The sequence below is a fragment of the Patella vulgata genome, chromosome 4 (genome assembly GCF_932274485.2).
Source record: "Patella vulgata chromosome 4, xgPatVulg1.2, whole genome shotgun sequence".
NCBI lineage: Eukaryota > Metazoa > Mollusca > Gastropoda > Patellidae > Patella > Patella vulgata.
Window position 1 is genome coordinate 22798752 of NC_065882.2, and position 17906 is coordinate 22816657.

The 17906-nt window shown below is 34.2% G+C and overlaps 1 protein-coding gene and 1 long non-coding RNA gene across 4 annotated transcripts; both read left to right on the forward strand.

The window, feature by feature from the left end:
- Positions 1–271: 271 nt before the first annotated feature.
- Positions 272–11623, forward strand: LOC126818281 (FAST kinase domain-containing protein 5, mitochondrial). 3 transcript variants are annotated; one of them, XM_050545601.2, is made up of 7 exons: positions 272–307; positions 2439–3731; positions 6786–6880; positions 8419–8581; positions 9017–9140; positions 10617–10731; positions 11392–11623. In XM_050545601.2, the coding sequence occupies exons 2-7, from the start codon at positions 2510–2512 to the stop codon at positions 11533–11535; spliced, it is 1863 nt and encodes a 620-aa protein (XP_050401558.2). In that variant the 5' UTR covers positions 272–307; positions 2439–2509; the 3' UTR covers positions 11536–11623. The 3 variants fall into 3 exon arrangements, with proteins under 3 accessions (XP_050401558.2, XP_050401557.2, XP_050401559.2); XM_050545600.2 differs by lacking the exon at positions 272–307 and adding an exon at positions 318–474; XM_050545602.2 differs by lacking the exon at positions 272–307 and adding an exon at positions 319–481.
- Positions 11624–13990: 2367 nt separating this feature from the next.
- LOC126817592 (uncharacterized) lies at positions 13991–16430 on the forward strand. The gene is made up of 3 exons (XR_007679063.2): positions 13991–14100; positions 15888–15948; positions 16353–16430. It is a non-coding gene; the product is annotated as an uncharacterized LOC126817592 (long non-coding RNA).
- Positions 16431–17906: the final 1476 nt, after the last annotated feature.

A 17906-nucleotide genomic window follows, 5' to 3' on the forward strand; every position in this document is an offset into this window, starting at 1 on the left:
GTAGGGTCGCCTGTCCAACCTCGTAGTCGTAGGTTTTCTCCGCGGGTCCTCCGGTTCCTCCGGTTTCCTCCCACTGCTAAAGACCCCTATGCGCAAGCAAATTATTGAAATAAAATTAAAACCATATGTTAGTCCCGAAATGACCTAGTTTGTGTCGAGTGGACGTTACCCCCCCCCCTCTCTCTCTCTCTTCTCTTCTCTCTTTTTCTCAAAGTTTCTGTGTCTCGTCATTCTTGGCTTGTTCGCTGTGGTTTTAAGGGAGATAACTTCATTTTACGGAGGAAGTACTAATTAAGTAGGCAATGTGGTAATCTTCCATTTCTTTTTACGTTAAGATAATAACAAAAAGAAACTTTGTTTGGGGGTTTGTTAGTAATAATAACAATAACATTAACATCCTCGATTCACTAGTCTTAGAATAGGGTGGTGGTGGACCTTACTTAGGAAGTTCAGGAAACACAGGGACTGAGGGAGGTATATCGTAAGTCGAGTAACATCAACAAATTAGTAGGCCTACACCGACCGGCTGTGGCATTAATGCCAATATCAGGATACACCGTATCCATTGTAAACAAACAAAACAGAACGAGCATAATGTGCTATGATAAGAGCACAGAGTTATTTTTACTCTGTGATAAGAGTCTTTGATCCAATAACTTTCTTCATGTAGGCATATACACAGTCCCATGTTTACACAGTTACAGTATGCATGAAGAGAGCGCATGCACTTATGGATTTGTTTGAATAGACAGTAACTTGCAGTTACCCTGATAATATCGCAACTCGGTGGTACTTTTAACCGACTACCGCCGACCACCGCCGACTACCGCCGACCAAATGCTTTTTACCGCCGACCGTCGTGTAATTACCGCCGACCAAATACTTTTTACCACCGACCGCATTGTAATGACTTTCGACCGAAAATTTCATCGGATTCACCCGACACTGTTGTGGAAGCTATATTTTGCGTCTAAGATTGAATTTTATTTTTATTTTTATTTCCGCCCGCCGCTTCTGACAAAAATGTCAAGGGTAACGCAATTCTCACATTCGGCAAACCTCGACAGATTCTACGCATCTAATCTCGGCTGTATGACGAATTCCGCCATATTGGAACTATTTTAAAGATCCCGGATGAAAAATGGCTGCGCCCATGGAGATTTCTGTGGAGAGTGTATTATATCAACAAACGTCAAGTTTGGCATTGGGTTTGGGGAATTACCAGGGAATTATTTTAACCAGCAGCCTTGAGACAATATCTCTGCCCGTTTAGTTATATACACGCCATTTTGGGACTTTTTTGTAAAAGCGGCACGTTTTCCTGTTAAAGTAAACCGGTAGCCGCATCGCAAATGTATGGGCGTAGGTACATATCAATTACTATCATACAGCCGAGGTTAGATGTAGGGTACCGGAATCTGCCGAGTGGCAATTCTCATAATTAAATTTGTGTGGCCTTATACTCGAATATTCATTATCTGAACTAATGCTATGTTCATTAATCAATATGTAGTGTGCCAAATGTTCTAGTTCGGAGTCAAGGTAAAATAATTTACCTGGAACAACAAATCCAAAATTAAAAAAAAGAGCTTTCATGAATTTCACTTTCGTCACTCTGTACCAATGTGTCTCGTGGCCTTCCATCACAGGAGGAATCAGCTAGCGCTCCCGGCAACAAAAATGGGTCATTTTTCAATGAAAATATTCCTACTTATTCAATATTCCTAACTGGTTAATCAAATGGTCAAAATTTTCTCAACTATTCCCATTTTTTAACCAGTTAAATTCTCTTGACTCTTGACGATACAGTGATAATACGTTAATTAATAATATGACGATATGATAATTTCACAGGTTGATGGTTGTAAATCACTTGTAGGTCGGGGTTTTGGCCTAAATTAATCGATTTATGAGATATATTATTTGACAGAGGTTATAATCAGATATGCCACCAAATCGCATATTTGGGGTTCATTTTTCAAAATTTTCCATCCTGGCTCCGCGGTCAGTAAAAGGGGCCGCCCCAATCCGCCCCTGTCTGTGTACATATTAGTGTGCACGTAAAAGAACCCTTGACAGTTGGAATTTCCCTTGTTGCACATTGCATGGTGTATGCCTGTCTCTATTCGCCCAGTTGGTGCATAAAAGTAGGATGTCAAACCCCATTTCATTTGTTAATTGAAATCAAAAGAATTTATATTTTGAGTTCATTCATATTTATATTGTGGAAACTTATTTTGATTGAAATGAGATGGGGTTTAACGTCCTACTGTTCTGCTTCGACTGGGCTAATGAAGACTACTATTTTGATAGTTCTGTAGGCCTCTATATAGTAAATAAAATATAAAGATTCTGCTTTTAAAATATTTAGATTAAAGTAACAACAATTGTTACTCTATTGATATATTATAAATTTTTGGGTCTTTCTTTATATTCAGAGGTGGAATGCAGCATGATGGTATAATAGGCAAGATCTAGACTCCATCAGCTACCAGTGTTTTTGATCAAGATGTTCACCAAAATTTTCAATATAAATAACATGATGTATATCCGTTGCTTGAGTACCATTACTTTATTTCAACGACAATTATGGGCCATTGGTATAAAGAGATGGCTTTATCATACATCTACTGTTAATCAAAGTGCCATATGGAAAGTATATAAAAACAGACCAAATTCTAAATACAGAGAAAGAGAAAAGGTTAATTTATCCAGTGCAAAACGGTTAAGTATCCAGTTGTTAAAAAGGCACAAGACAAAAGACTCATTTGATGACGGCAATGTTGATGATAATATTATAGGTACTATTACCAAGTTAGGCAGTGATTTTAGCCCCAAAAGACACCAACTACTGTTCAATCTTGAGTGTGAATTGGGCAAAAAGCTTGAAAAATCAGAAATAACAATCGAAACAGCTTTAAGAGTTGCTGAAGAGTTTCTACATGTAGAATATAGACAAACCAAGTTTTTGAGTTCTTTGTTCACATCTGTTGATCAAAATTTTTCTGCACAGATAACAAATCATGACATAGTCATAAAATTAATGTTTTATATATATTTACATGGATATGTCCCTAAGTCACTCATGTTGCAGGTAGAGGAATATTTAGAAGAAAAGTTGGATGAATTCAGTTTAAATGACATTGGAGTTGTATGTCTTGGATTTTTCCGAACTAAAACCAGGTTGAAATCACCAGTTCTGTTACAAAATATTGGAGATAAACTTTTATGCAACCTGAAGAAGGCACATGATAATGATTTGATTAATATTTTGAAATGCCTGAAATTTTCTGGGTATTTGAAAGTTGATTTTTTTGAAGATTTGTCAGAAAGATTAATTACCTGTAAAAGAATTGAACAAATAAGCAACCCACAAATACTAATGCATATTGCTTGTTTCTATGCTGGTAGTATTATTTCAGATGATGAACTTTTTGATAAGCTAATGAACCGTTTTCTACAGATGCTTCAAATTGATTTCAAGGTTAGATGTAAAGATATTGCTCGATTTATTTGGGCGTGTGGAATGGTACAGTACAAACCTGAAGAAAGAAGAAACTCTTATTTTGATATGATAGAATATTTTAAGGAATATGGTATAAAACCAAGAAGTCTGCTACAACAGGAATCGATTGTTGATCTTTTGATGGGTCTGGTATATCTAAAGATCTTTCCATATCATCTCTTTGAAAAGATTTTCAGCACTGATGTTTCTACAAAATTAATTTCAGGTGATTATTCAGCTATCCACTGAGTTTATTTGCTCCATTTATATCTGTAGCTACAATATCTTCCAAAAACCTACTTTAAAACATGAATGGGAAATAGACTACAGTGGGTCAGTGGCGGATTAAGACGCATGTGAAATCTGACACATGTAAGTAACGGGGAGGCCCCTGACAAACTCTTCCCACTCCTCCCATGAAAGGTTAAATTAAAGATAAATTATATTAAAGATAAATTACATAAAAAATATTGATTTATTTTTTGATTTGACACAATGTAGATTAAAAGGAAAAGTACAATCTCAAATCTCTGAATGCTTAAAAGGGCATTAGGTAAGATTAGATAAAGAACTGACAGTTCTCGCTAAAATAGTTAAAAAAATAGATAATGATAACAGAGTATGCTGAAAATTGCAGTCAAATTTTTTCACTCTGAACCAAGATATTAGTGATTTAATTTTAGGCTAGCCTTGATCATCATAACTACTGTTGCTACGATAATAAACAAGAGTCTCGATTATCCATTTTTACGTTAAATCATCCATCACAAACCATATTCAAATCCACTAAATATTGCAGGCTAACGATGGCATCGAAAGTTGATCATGGTCCTGATAAGTTACTTAATATCTAAATAATAATTAAGATAATATTTAAGGCGTAAAGAAGACCTGCAATAGTCAGATTTGGCACTTGCATAATGCATGTTTAATGGTTAGCAATGTATGTAAAATATCCAATTCTTGTTTAGTAAACTTCAATCAAATTAGTTTTTATGTGCCTAGTTAAATTTCTTTATTACTCGATCAGATGTTTATTTTATATAATTTACATAGTTATTAAAATAAAGTTTGTGTATCTTAGTGCTGTCTGCCGGTTAGTCACACAGTTCATTTATGCTTCAAGGTACGAAGAGCTAGTAATAGATCACCATTTTATGGAAAAGTGGTCGTATATCTCATTCGCCTTCACCCTTCTCTCCCTCCATCATCCACAACTTTCTTGTGAACACTCAACAGGCTACATTTATTATCTGATTATTTTGAAATTTTATGTGTTATTGACATTAGTGATATGAAGAAGCCTATTTAATTTCAACAATTTCTGTTAATTACTTCTAGAGTTATGGTCCTTGTTTCACATTGTAAAAGCTTGTTAATGACTTCTAGATTTATGGCCCTTTTTATACACCCACATTTTCATGTCGACATATATTGTCGTCACCCCTGTCCATCCGTCTGTCCAAAATTTGCTTGTGAACACTCTAGAGGTCACAATTTTCATCCGATTTTGTTGAAACTTGGAATTCGTGTTTATATCCCAAAGATCTTGGGCCCTTTCGATATTCGCGCATATCGGATCGTACCTTCCTGAATTATGGTACGAAAAATTGCGCTTTTAGCTTGTGGTCCCTCTAGAGGTCAAAATTTTTATCCGATTTAAAAAAACATTTTAGTATATCACTATTACACCCTAATGATAGTTAAGTTTGAATTTTGTGAAAATCGTACCAAAACTGTCAGACAAAATGGATGCCTTTGTACACAAATAGTGTAAACATCTGGTATATCAAGGTTGTGGACCACCTAGAGGTCACAATTATGATCCAATATTGATGAAACTTGAAATGTTAAATATATGTTTATAACCCAAATATCTTGGTTCCTTTTGATATTCTCGCATATAGAATCGTAACTTCCTTATACAGGTCACAATTTTTATCTGATTTAAAAAAAAAATGTGTGAATATATCACAGTTATACACTATTGATGGTTGAGTTCCAATTTCGTGGACTAAAACTGACGGACATAATGGCTGCCCCTTCTACGCAAATAGTGTAAAAATGTGGTATATCAAAGTTGTGGACCCGCTGGAGGCCACAGTTTTGATCTAATTTGGAAGAAATGTTAAATAAATGTTTTTATCATAAAGACCTGGTTCCTTTTGATAATCACACATATCCAAACATAACTTCCCGGATTATGGCCCCTAATTGGTCGAAAAATAGCATTTTTAGCTTGTGGATTCTCTAGAGGTCACAATTTTTTTTCTGATTTTAAAAACCATTTAGATATCACCATTCCACCATAATGAAGGTTGAATTCGAATTTCAGGAAAATCAAAATGAAACTGCCCGACAAGATGGCCGCTCTTTGTACACAAATTGTGTATAAGTATGTAATACAAAGTTTTTGGACCCTTTAGAGGTCACAATGTTTATCCGATTTTGATGAAACTGAAAACATATCTTTATATTCCAAAAATCTTACTCCCTGTCAATATATGCGCATTTCAGACCATAACTTTCTGGATTATGGCACCTGATTGTACAAAAAATCGTTTTTGTTTTTAGCTTGTGCTCTATCCATCTGTTGCAAAATGTGGGCGTATCCTACCAGGCAGCCACTGGTTCTACTGTGATCGCTTCAATGACAAAAGTTATCATCCTATATGTATTCAATTTTTACGCATTATTAAAATGGTAAAACAAATTTATATTCCTATTGAATTTCAGCAATAGCCGTTAATGACTTTGAGAGTTATGGCCCTTGTTTCACTTTGTTGAACCTTGCGAATGCTCTAGTCTAATGACAAAAGTTATCTTCCAATCTGTTTTAGATTAGCAATTTCTGTTAATAAATTCTAGAATTATGGCCCTTGATTAACTTTGTTGAATCTTGTGAACGCTCTGTCGACAAAAGTTATCATCCGATCTGGTTGAAATTGATATCAGTGTCCTGTAAAAGCTCCCGGTACAAAAGAATAACCCTTGTTAACTGCAACAAACTTGGTTAACTGCTTGGACGATTTAGCTGCTGTGGGCATGTTTCGTTGCCTGGCAGCCTATCTTATGTACATATGTTCACATCAAGAATCGGTTGATACAATTAATTAGCTGTTAAAATAATTATCTTTTTGGCTTAAGTTGACATGCTTTGTCGGAAAATCATAATGGGTTAATTACAATTAATGTTGTGGTCATTGGAATTTACTTGTGTGTAATTCATTAGTTTGTTTACATGTATGGTATATGTTTGTTTTAATTTCATATTACACAGGAAATGGGGTATTAGAGAAAAGATCACAGTTATATCTATTACACTGTACTATAGATATTGAGTGTCCTGATTATACAGGTGTAAGACTTAATTCTGTAAGTTACATTTTTGTAAATATCATCTATTGATCTTAGTAATCTTGTTTTAATCAGAGCACCAGTGTCCCGATTTGACTCTGTCCTTTTTGGATATAAATTGGGTCAATTTTGACAAACTGGAAAAGTTTTACGGATAGGACAAAAAAATTAGCCATATCTCGGTTATTTCTCAACGGATCTTGGTCGGATTTTCATTTTTGGAATCTTTGGATGAATCACATAGGGGCACTCACTGAAACGTTTTCAAAATTTGGAAGTTTGCTTGATTACTTTTAGAATCAAAGATTTGCGAAAGTTTTCTTCAGCATTTTTTCGATATTCAAGATGCCTTATCTGTCACTATTAAAGGTACCAAGTTGAAACTTGGTAGGAATAAGGAACACATTGATGCCTTCAAAATAGCATATTAAAATTTTTTGTGACTGTTTCCGAAAACTTCCAGTAACTACCGAGGACTTCTGATTTTTTCCGAATATGAATAGATCTCTCCATTTTATAAATAGACTAAAAATGAGACATTTTGGTGTTAGCCCCAGATATTATCTTTCATTTTCAGAGACCTTGTTCCATAACATTTTCAACCATTTGGCTGCCATTTTGGATTTTACAAAAAGCCTTCAAATCAATATTAAGCTGTCATTTTGATTCCGATTTTCGAAAACATTTTTTTGTTTTGAACCTACTCCAAATGGCAACAATTCTTAGGGAGCCAATTTTGATTTTCTTTACCTCCGATTCACTTTGAAGGTTGTTCGACTTTTCACCTTCTAGATGGTGACCTAATCTTTCCATGACCCTTGACCTTTGTATGTATGGCGAGCCTTATATCTTCTAGCAATTAATATGAAAATGTTCGGTCATGAAGTATAACTTCCGGTTTTATTAAGAGTTCAAAATGACAAGTTCTTCCACTTTAATAGGTATTGGATGTTACTATAGTCAATAATACATGGTGTCACTTGATTATTGACGTGTCAAGGCGTGACCTGACGTACTAAAACACGTCAGTACTCCTTTGGAGTTCTAGATTTGTTACATGAAAAAGCATATTTAGCCATGACAAATTTTGTTAGTAAACACTATACTTTCATGTATACAGATACAATACCATATTCAACAGATCTAATAATACTAACTAAAAAAACAGTACTGTATTTTATTTTGCAGAACAAAAATGTGTATTGAAACTAATGGGACTGGTGATAGATAGCGTTTAACACATTAATTTCTGGATTGCATTAATTTCTTGTTTTACAGTAATTTCTTGTTTTACAGTAATATTTTCACTTTAACATAATACATCAAACAGTTATTTTAATAATTTGTTCAAAGCCGTTTGCATAGGGGAACACAAATCAATTTAATAATAGAATTGCAATAGGGCCTAAATTTGATTGTTAGAACAGACTGTGAATTTCACATGATATAAATCTTTTTTAGTAGGCGTGGATTTAGTGTATAAGACTGAAGTTAAATGGAATTTTAATACTACTTATATAATCATGACAAATAATGAGTTATATCTTTCTCCAAAGGATTTAGTACATGCAGTTCACAAATCTCAGGCTTCATATTTGGAGAAAGATATACAGAATGTTTATAAAACAGTAGTAGAAGATATATATGGAACACTACAAGACATGTTCGGAAAAAGTAATATTAAACACTATAGAATATTGCCTCACTTTAATACGAAAGGTAAATATGTTTATATCAGTAGTCAGTTCTATTAATGATTGCAAAATTGGTTTCAAGTGTTAGTTTAATACTTAGTTGATTGAAATTTATCATTCACTAATTCTTTTGAATATGTAAGCCAAATACTTAAAAAAAATACCCTGTGAAAGTAACTAAATTTTATATTTTTTATCTGATTTTATTAATGAAACTTTGTACATTGCTTTGTATCAATCATATCTCAGATGAGTTAGAATTATTTATGATTTTTGAACAAAATTATTTGGTATTAATGTTGTAACTGCCCGCTCAAATTCCAGCCATAATTTCCTAACTAATAACAGTGTCAAATCTGTGATGTTTCATATAATACCTCAAAACATGAAAGTTAAGGATACAAAGGGTTATGTGAGGAGGCTAATCAAAATATTTAATTGATGTTTATGTTATATTTAGATATAGAGTTGCATTTTGACGAAAATGATTTTGTGATGCCATTAAAACAACAACCATATAATCCAATACTGCCATCAGTTTCTGTTAATAATGATGTAAAAGATAACAGTGCAGTTTGTAAAAGGTAAAATTTATAAAATTTATTTACTATCTGTTTGTCTTCAACAAAATAGTGGAGAGTGTATATTATAATACAATTTATCACCCGATAAAATATTCTAGGAGATATCTCTTTGGCTTATTTTAGTTCAGCTTATTTTTAGTCGGTGAAACTCTGATTATAAGAAGACTAATAAGAGTGCTTAAAGATACATCCCCACAAAAGTATTTATAGGGTAGTTATTTCCAATAAAAGTATGGCAAATTTGGTATAAATGAAAATTAGAGACACCCAATTTGACTAGAAAAATACTGGATTCCCTGAAAAACACTCATGAGGCAAGCACTAGGCAAAAATGTCAGAGTATCACTAAATGGCAACCTGATGGCTTATTTTTTGATTGAATGGTTAGGCAGTTTTGGGAACATTGAAGGCTTTAAACGTACAACAGACTCTGCAATTAAACGGCCGAAAAAGAAGTTGGCAAGATAATCCAAGAATTTACTTAGACTTCAATATGTATGGCAATTGGACAATAAGTAACGACAAATACATTCTGAAAATGGGCCCTCCCTCAATCAAGTTTCATGACAAACATGGCTTCTAAAAATAGATTTTTATACGCACACATTTTCATGTTGACGCATTATGTCTTCACCCCTGTCCGTCTGTCCACAGTTTGTTTGTGGACGCTCTACGAAAATCGGACCAAAAGTGCCAGACAAAATTCCCGCCCCCTGTACGCAAATAGTGTAAAAATATGGTATATCAGGATTGTGGACCCTCAAGAGGCCACAATTTTTATCCGATTTTGATGAAACTTTAAATATATGTTTATATCACAAAGGTCTTGGTTCCTTTCAATAAATGCGCACATCCAAACATAAATTCCTGGATTATGGCCCCTGATTTTTCGAAAAATCACATTTTTAGCTTGTGGACCCACGAGAATTCACAATTTTTATTCGATTTTAAAAAACGTTTATATATATCACTGTTATGCATCAATGCACTCTGAGTTTGAATTTTTTAAAAATCTGACCAAAACTGCTAGACAAAATGGCCGCTCCTTGTACGCAAATAGTGTAAAAGTATGTAAAACCAAGGTTCTGGACACTCTAGAAGTCACAATTTTTATCCAATTTTGATGAAACTTGAAATGTATGTTTATAATCCAAAGATCGTGGTTCCATTTGATATTTGCGCATATCGTACAGTAACTTCCTGCATATTCTGCTCAGGTTAAGCAGAGTGGTAAGTAGTTTTATTGCACAATGCTTTACAAAAAGATAAATGATTAATGAATGTCATTTATTTATTTTGGGATTGTGGGGGACAGCAGCTTCACTGAAGTCTTGTTTACTAAGTTAAGGCCCGTAATTGGTTGACTTAAAATCCATAAAAATACTGTTTTCCAGAAATAATGTGTACCAGTAGTACTAAATTTAGAACACAGCTTCAGATAATAGTGTTGTAATATAATTTGTTTGTGTGTTTCAGAGTTTTGATTGAAGTACTGGGGAGGAATCAGATGTTAGCTAACAGTACTAAATTTACTGGTCATTATAAAACAAAGTTCAGACAGTTAAAAAAATTAGGTTACCAAATTCTTCTGGTAAGAATTATATGTATAAGATAAGCATGTTCTAAAGATTTACATTTTTTTTTTCATATATATATATTTACTAAGATGCAATCAAAAATCACCACAGGTTAATATAATGCAGCTGAAATGTGAGTTTTATATACCCACACTGTGAATGCTCTAGGGGCTAAAGATGTCATCTGATTACTGTACATGTTTTGTGTAATAATTGTTATCATTTCTGATGATTACTTCAGAGGTTGCTACTTTTGATCAGTTTTTAGTGTCTTGTAAATTACCTACCTAAATATGCAACAACCCTTAACGGCTGTGGTTGTATGTTTAGATGCCCTGCAACCTATCTTAAGTGATTTTGCAAAAGTAGTTCCAGAGTGGTTGATCCTGAATGATTGTTGATAAAGGTACTATAATGTAGCTAGACTCACCGTCTCCTTTGGTTTTCAGGAATAGCTAATATTGAGCTTAAGATAACCTCAACAATTTAGAGGAACTTCCAAAGTTATTAACCCTGACTTGTTGATTATAGAATATTACCAATATTCACAAAATTTCCAGATCCTTGTGAACATATCAATGATATGTAGCATAGTTTGTATCACTAGCCATCTTCCTGACATTTTCAGAATTCTTGTATCTGCACTTTATCTGTTATATTTTTATTTTTAACAGATTTTAGCAGATGATGGGTGGATGTTAGTAAATATGTCAACAGAAGAGAGACAAAAATATATTAGCAGGAGGTTTAAAGAGGACCTAAATATAGACATTACAAGTGCTACTAAATCTATACACGAAAGAACTAAAACTGTGTGATATAAATTTGTACACAGTATTGTGATACGTTTTATTCCAATAATAAATGATAAATTTGAAATAGAATAAAATGATATTTAACATCTAATCAGCTTGCTACATTTGAGATTAACATATGGTTAATGTGTGCAATATCAAGAGAATAGAAATCTGGATCACAGTGACTAAGTGGGTAAGACACTGGCTCGCTAGGCTGGAGGTCGGGTGTTCGATCCCTGCATTGGCCGAGAAAGTTCATCAAGATTTACTGGTGTGGTTTTTCCTTATTAGGGATGCAGGACGGAGGGCCTGACAAGGACAGATGTCTAGTCGTTTGGATGGGAAGAAAAAACGAGGTCCCGTGTACACATTGGCATGCACGTAAAAGATCCCTTGACAGTTGGAATTCAATATAAGAGTATGCCGTAAAGCCGCTGTCTGGGCAAAATTGCCCTCATAGCACACTGCCCTCATAGCCCAGTTCCAAGCAGAACAGTAGGATGTTAAATCCCATTTCATTTTATTTCATGTCATTAATTAAAGATATATTATGGGAGATTAGATAAAGAGCTGGCAGTTCTCACTTTAAATTAAAAAACTACATAATGTAAAGGGAATTTGGTGCTGAAAATTTCAGTCAAACTGATCCACTCTGAACCGAGATTTTAGCGATTGAATTTTGGATCTAGCCTCGATCATCATTACTACAGTCGGTACGATAAAAAACAGTCTCGATTATCCATTTCTTGATTTAATTATCAATGAGCGTTAAGCAGCAGATAGGATTCTAATCCAGAAAATATCGCAGGCAAGCGATGATATCGAGAGTTGATTATGGTCTGGATAAGTTAATCCAGAAAATATCGCAGGCAAGCGATGATATCGAGAGTTGATTATGGTCTGGATAACTTAATTAATGTCTAATTAATAATTTAGATAACATTTCAGGCCTAAAGAAAGATGTGCAATTGGCAGATTTAGCTCTTGCTGAGTTGCATAATGTATGTTTAAGACACATAGTAAATCATTCTTTTCAAAATACTTGATCTATATCAGTCATCTAACCATCTATAGTATAGACAATATGAACCACCCAAGTTAATGTCTTTAGTGGAAAAAATAGATAAAATCTGAAAGATAATGAATGAAATGTTACACAATCACTATGGTTTGGACCACAAGTATGATGGTAACAAGAAAAACATGTTAAATAAATGACAGATTAGAGTAGAAAAACATTGTGAATTGAAAAACAGATTTTAATATCACTGTATGAATCACCCCTAAGTCATACAAAAGTATCTACTTTGATTGTATTCCACCACTTTGAGGGAGATTTATAACAGAACATACATGTACAACACAATAAATTACTGTTGTTAAACTCTTAGTTATGCCATAGCCTATTAAATGAATATTGAGATGTGATGGTAATTATTCCCCCGATAGGGAACTCAGTGAGAAGACGTTACCAATGTTTGCTGTAAAAGTTACTCTGGATTTTCTGGCATGGTACAGGACAAAGGGCCTGGTAAGAAACAACGCCTTAGTTGTGTGGGATGGGATGAAAAAACGATGGCCCTGGTATAGACATAGTCAGTTGGTGTTCAAAATACGTGTGGGGGTGTAAGTACTCGTGGGGCAGAACAGTAGGATATTTTCCTTTTCCCTATTTTGCATGGCAGACTTTATTGACCTTTTGGTCCAGAATCAACATTTCATGCTAGGTTTTGGTGAATTATCATGGTTTTTAGGCAGACGGGTAAATAGACGTGAATTGTGAATATCACCTGTTAGTTGGGTTAGAAGTCCATCTGTAGGCCTATCTATTTAGTGCACAAGAATTACTAGGTTGAGTTAGAATGTGTTGTAAATTCTGCTCCATAATTATCCCCTTCGTTATTTTTATCAGATAATTATGACATGTTGGGCTTTTTTGGGTTCTAAAGATTAAGATCATAAAAAATGTTATCGGCTAAGAAATAGCAAAGATTTAAAGGCTCAATACCACTCTTGTTGTAACTGAATAATATGTCCCAATCTTTATTCTGGTCAACAAATTGCACTATTTTACAATAGGCCTATTCCAATTAATTGATGATACAAATTTCATCTTAACACACCTAATTTAAAAAATTGGAAAAATTCAACTAAATGATTTGAAAAGCCTGAGCGTGGATTGTATCAGTACAGTTCTATGGCCTGACGTAAAGCTTTTAGAATGTGACTTGGATTTAAAAATATTTTTGAACCCTCTGGACAAGTAAAATAGGATTTAATGGATAATTTACACAACAGGTAGGACACTAACACATCTAGTACTTAGAGTAAGGCTATTTTTTATTTTCTGGAGCTGTCAAGTCAGCAAGAGTGTTATTGTCCCTTTAACATTAAAATCAATGTTCAGAGCCGGTCTGAACCCTGATTCTTAATGCCTTGTCACTATTGGCTTGTTAAAAGAGACTACATTTTTCAGAGTTATCCCATTCCTCACGATTGCTTTTATTTTTTACTTTCGCCCGCTGTACAAATGTAGGTATGGGAATGGCATCGTCTAAAGTAGCAGCAGTTTCACGATCTTTTCAGGTATAACTTAATTATGAATGGAAAATATTTTCTGTTAAAATAATTTATTGATCAATTAATTATATTACATGTTCTGCAAACAACAATCAGTGTGATTCTCTGACACTAACGTAACACAGCTGAACTTTCTGAAGGACAAATATCAGTTACTTTAGTAATGAATTCTTATCGGCCCTGCTAGAAATCGTTACTAAAGTAACTACTGATGGTGCAGACTAACAGTGGCATAACAATGTTTTGAACAGAAACATAAATCTTGAAAAAAAAACCCCAAAACAATGGGAGCACATAAAAATTAATTATAAATGGGTGTAAGCTATGCTATGCACAATACAGGGTTTATAGTTTAAATTATAGTAGATCTAAATAGATTACAAAAAGTAAATCCATCCTTGAAAAATATCAACAGACACACTTGATTGAGAAAAATGAAGGTATTGAAAGCCCTCCAATATAATGGTGGATGGCCGAATGGTTAGCATGTGCATGCTCATAAGGTCTGTCATTGAGTCAACTAGCGTGGTTTCGATTCCCTGTTTGTACGTGACAATTAGGAGTAGGGTTGCCTGTCCAGCCTCGTGGGTTTTCTCCAGGTCCTCTGGTTTCCTCCCATTGCTAAAGACCCCTTTAGCAACGCACAAGTGAATTTTTGAAATAAAATTGAACCATGTGTTAGTCCCAAAATGACCTAGTTTGTGTCAAGTGCACGTTAAACCCCATTTCTCTCTCATCCTCTCCATCGAATATCTGATCAATTTCTAGTTATGAAGATTTGCCAAAAACATTTTTTGGTCTCTCAGTCTCTGCTAAGAGAACAATCTTCGAACTGTTGACCAGAAGTAGTTTATTGTCTATCCACTTAAAAAGTTTACTACAAAACTGATTTATTCCATACAAATAACGTGTGTATGAGTCAACTATTACTAGTATTAGAAATACTGGTGACCAATACTTTGTGGACGACTTAACCAATGGTTTTGGACGACTTAACTGAGGACGAGTTTACATGTGGACAACTTAACTGGCACCCGGTAGGGTAATCAAACCACTCGGGACCAAAGCCCACTCGGACAAAGACTGGTTGGAGCAACCAAAATACCGGTCGTACCAGTTGATAGTAAGACGACTCCGACCAAGACAGAAGACTACTTTGCTTTACTAAATCGCTTCATAATTAAAATAAAAGACTACTTCGACTGTTTTATCAGATTAATATTGTGAAATGGAATAATTGCAATCAGATGAAAGGAAAATTAACACAAAAGTCGAATCAGTTTATAATAAACTGAAAACGATTTTATAAATATAACACGCACAAGTGGTCTTCTGTCTTGGTCTGAGTGGCCTATCAACTGGTCCGACTGGTCTTGGTCCAAGCGGTCTTTGGTCTGAATTGTCATGCATTCCGGAACATTCCCGTAGGCCCTACATGATTATATGTTCATGCATAAGTTCTAGTATACTCATATACCATATTCTCAAAAACTGACAACTGTCTAAATATAAGGCAGCTGGTTTAACATCATAAAATTCAGTGCTGTAAAACAATGTCGGCATCACTACACAGTATGTAAATGTTAAAACAGTGATTCAAGTATAGTTATGTTTAAAGCTAAATGATTGTATAATTTATTGTGTTTTATGCCTTTCATCAACCCCAAAATGTGTCGAAAATGGGTGCACTGTAGGGGCAACTATTCCAAATAAACCCTTGCATTGTCGCAGCCATGCTACTTATCCCAGGACAAAGTTTCATGCCTTAATTGGCTCTCTGCTTGTTATTTTAGGCTATGAAGCCTCACATACCTTCAATTAAGTTTCCAAACAGGGAAAAAGGACTAAACTCAGGTGAGCAATAGCTGAATTATGATTAGAAATATTTTGTGCTTTATTTTATAAAAGAATCACTACTGGGCTAAATGACTGCTCATAAACATCACACTTCAAAGCACTACATTTATCAAAATCATGTTTGTGATTGTACGGTTTACCAGTATCATTTATGATTGTCAGTAACATTTACCAGGGTTGCATATTTGATAATTAGGGGGCGGGGGTAATTAATGAAACCATTTCTAAATTCTATTTATTATTTTTAAAAATAAAAACAAGTTATGTCACATTATGTGTATCTTTTTAAGTGGTATGGGAGTATCAAAACCAGAATTTTTTTTTTTTTTTTTTACATGGCCTTATTACCATAATGAACCTACCTGAGTTAATTTTATTTTCCATACATTAATTCATTTTAGGTGTGGAGTTTGTTCCGTCTGCTGTTTCGTTAAGTTCACCAACTAATTCAAGTAGTTCTAGTAAGTCGATAGGAAGTTCAGCAAGAGGTTCAGGTATAGAATATGATCAGTTACCAAGTAAATATCACAGAAAACTTATAACACCAGATGAAATGGAGTATATAGAGGTAAATATTTTACAATTATATATCTAATCTGGTCATGAGAAGATCAGTTGAACTGTCTTCATTACCCCAGTTGGAGCAGAAAAGTTCATTTCAGATCTGTTGAGTTTAGCTAATCAAGGTGGTTCCATGTAATGACAATGGTTGGCTATCGTACATTTCCCAAGAGTGTGACCATTTAATCAAGAGCTTTAAAGAACCATATAAAGGAAAAATGGTTCCTGTTGTTCATAAACGAATTGCCTTTTTTTTAAAATTTTCCCTGTATCCAAGCAGTACTGTAATACAAGCAGTACTTCATGGTTGCAGGGCCCTCCATAGATGTTCACCATCTCACTTGTATTTAGTTATTTCTAGAGTTATGACCCATTTTCACTTTGTAAAATCCTGTGAGTTAGTGTTCTGGTGACAATTTATTGTCTGTTTGTTCAAATTAGTAAAACAGAGAAATCTATTGATTTTCAACAATTTCCATTATCTACTTCTACGAGTTATATTTCCATGTTTCACTTTGTAGAATCATATGCTTTAATGACAAAAGTTGTCATCAAATCAGTTTTAAGCGAAGAATTCATTAAATGTCAACAATTTATGATAATCGCCATGTGTATAGAGTTGTTGCCCTTGATTATGTCATAGAACTCGATCATTACAGTATAAAGATTTAGCTTTTTATTTACAAACTGCCAACCTTTGTGGACTGCTCAGATAATTTAGCTTCTGTGGGTGTATGTTTTGTTTGGCAACCTATTGTTCTGTGTTACCCTATGTATTTTGAATGTGATTTAATTTCAGAAAGGTGGACCGGTGTAGAATGGTATTATCTTAGGAAAATTGAAATAAAGGGCTTTGTAAAGAACATTTGAAAAGGCTGAATCAATAATTCATTTACATCATCTATTCATCTTTGATGTAGACTCCAAGCTATGTGACCGACATTTGTGTATGTTCTGTGAAGACACAAAATTTGAAAGAGGGAAAATAGAAGTAACCAAGATTTTCATTGTCAATCAAAGAATGATGTGATCAATCAAACACATGTAAAGCTAACGAAATAGTGGGTGCACTATTTAGAAGGAACATTTTGGTGTTAAAAATATGTCAATTTAAAATACAGATTCTATGTATAGTCCTGTTTAAAATATTAAAAGAACTATGAAGAATTGCCTTCTTATTAATGCCATAAATACTCTCATAGAATTATTATATTTCGTAGTTAAGACTACAACAGGGGACTATGAAGATGGATCTGTTCGTCACACTTTTTGGGACACAATAACTCTCCTAATTGAGCTAGAATGTTCAAGCTTGGTGTAGTTGTTTATTGGGTGAATGCCTTGTTGAAGCTCGAAGATGAACATTTTGTGCTTAGGCTAAGCAGTAATAAGCT

Coding starts and splice junctions, on each gene's coding strand:
- LOC126818281 (XM_050545601.2), top strand. CDS start 2,510: ATGTTCACCAAAATTTTCAATATAAATAACATGATGTATATCCGTTGC. Junction 3,732..6,785: donor TTCTACAAAATTAATTTCAG/GTGATTATTCAG, acceptor CATATTACACAG/GAAATGGGGTATTAGAGAAA. Junction 6,881..8,418: donor CAGGTGTAAGACTTAATTCT/GTAAGTTACATT, acceptor CTTTCTCCAAAG/GATTTAGTACATGCAGTTCA.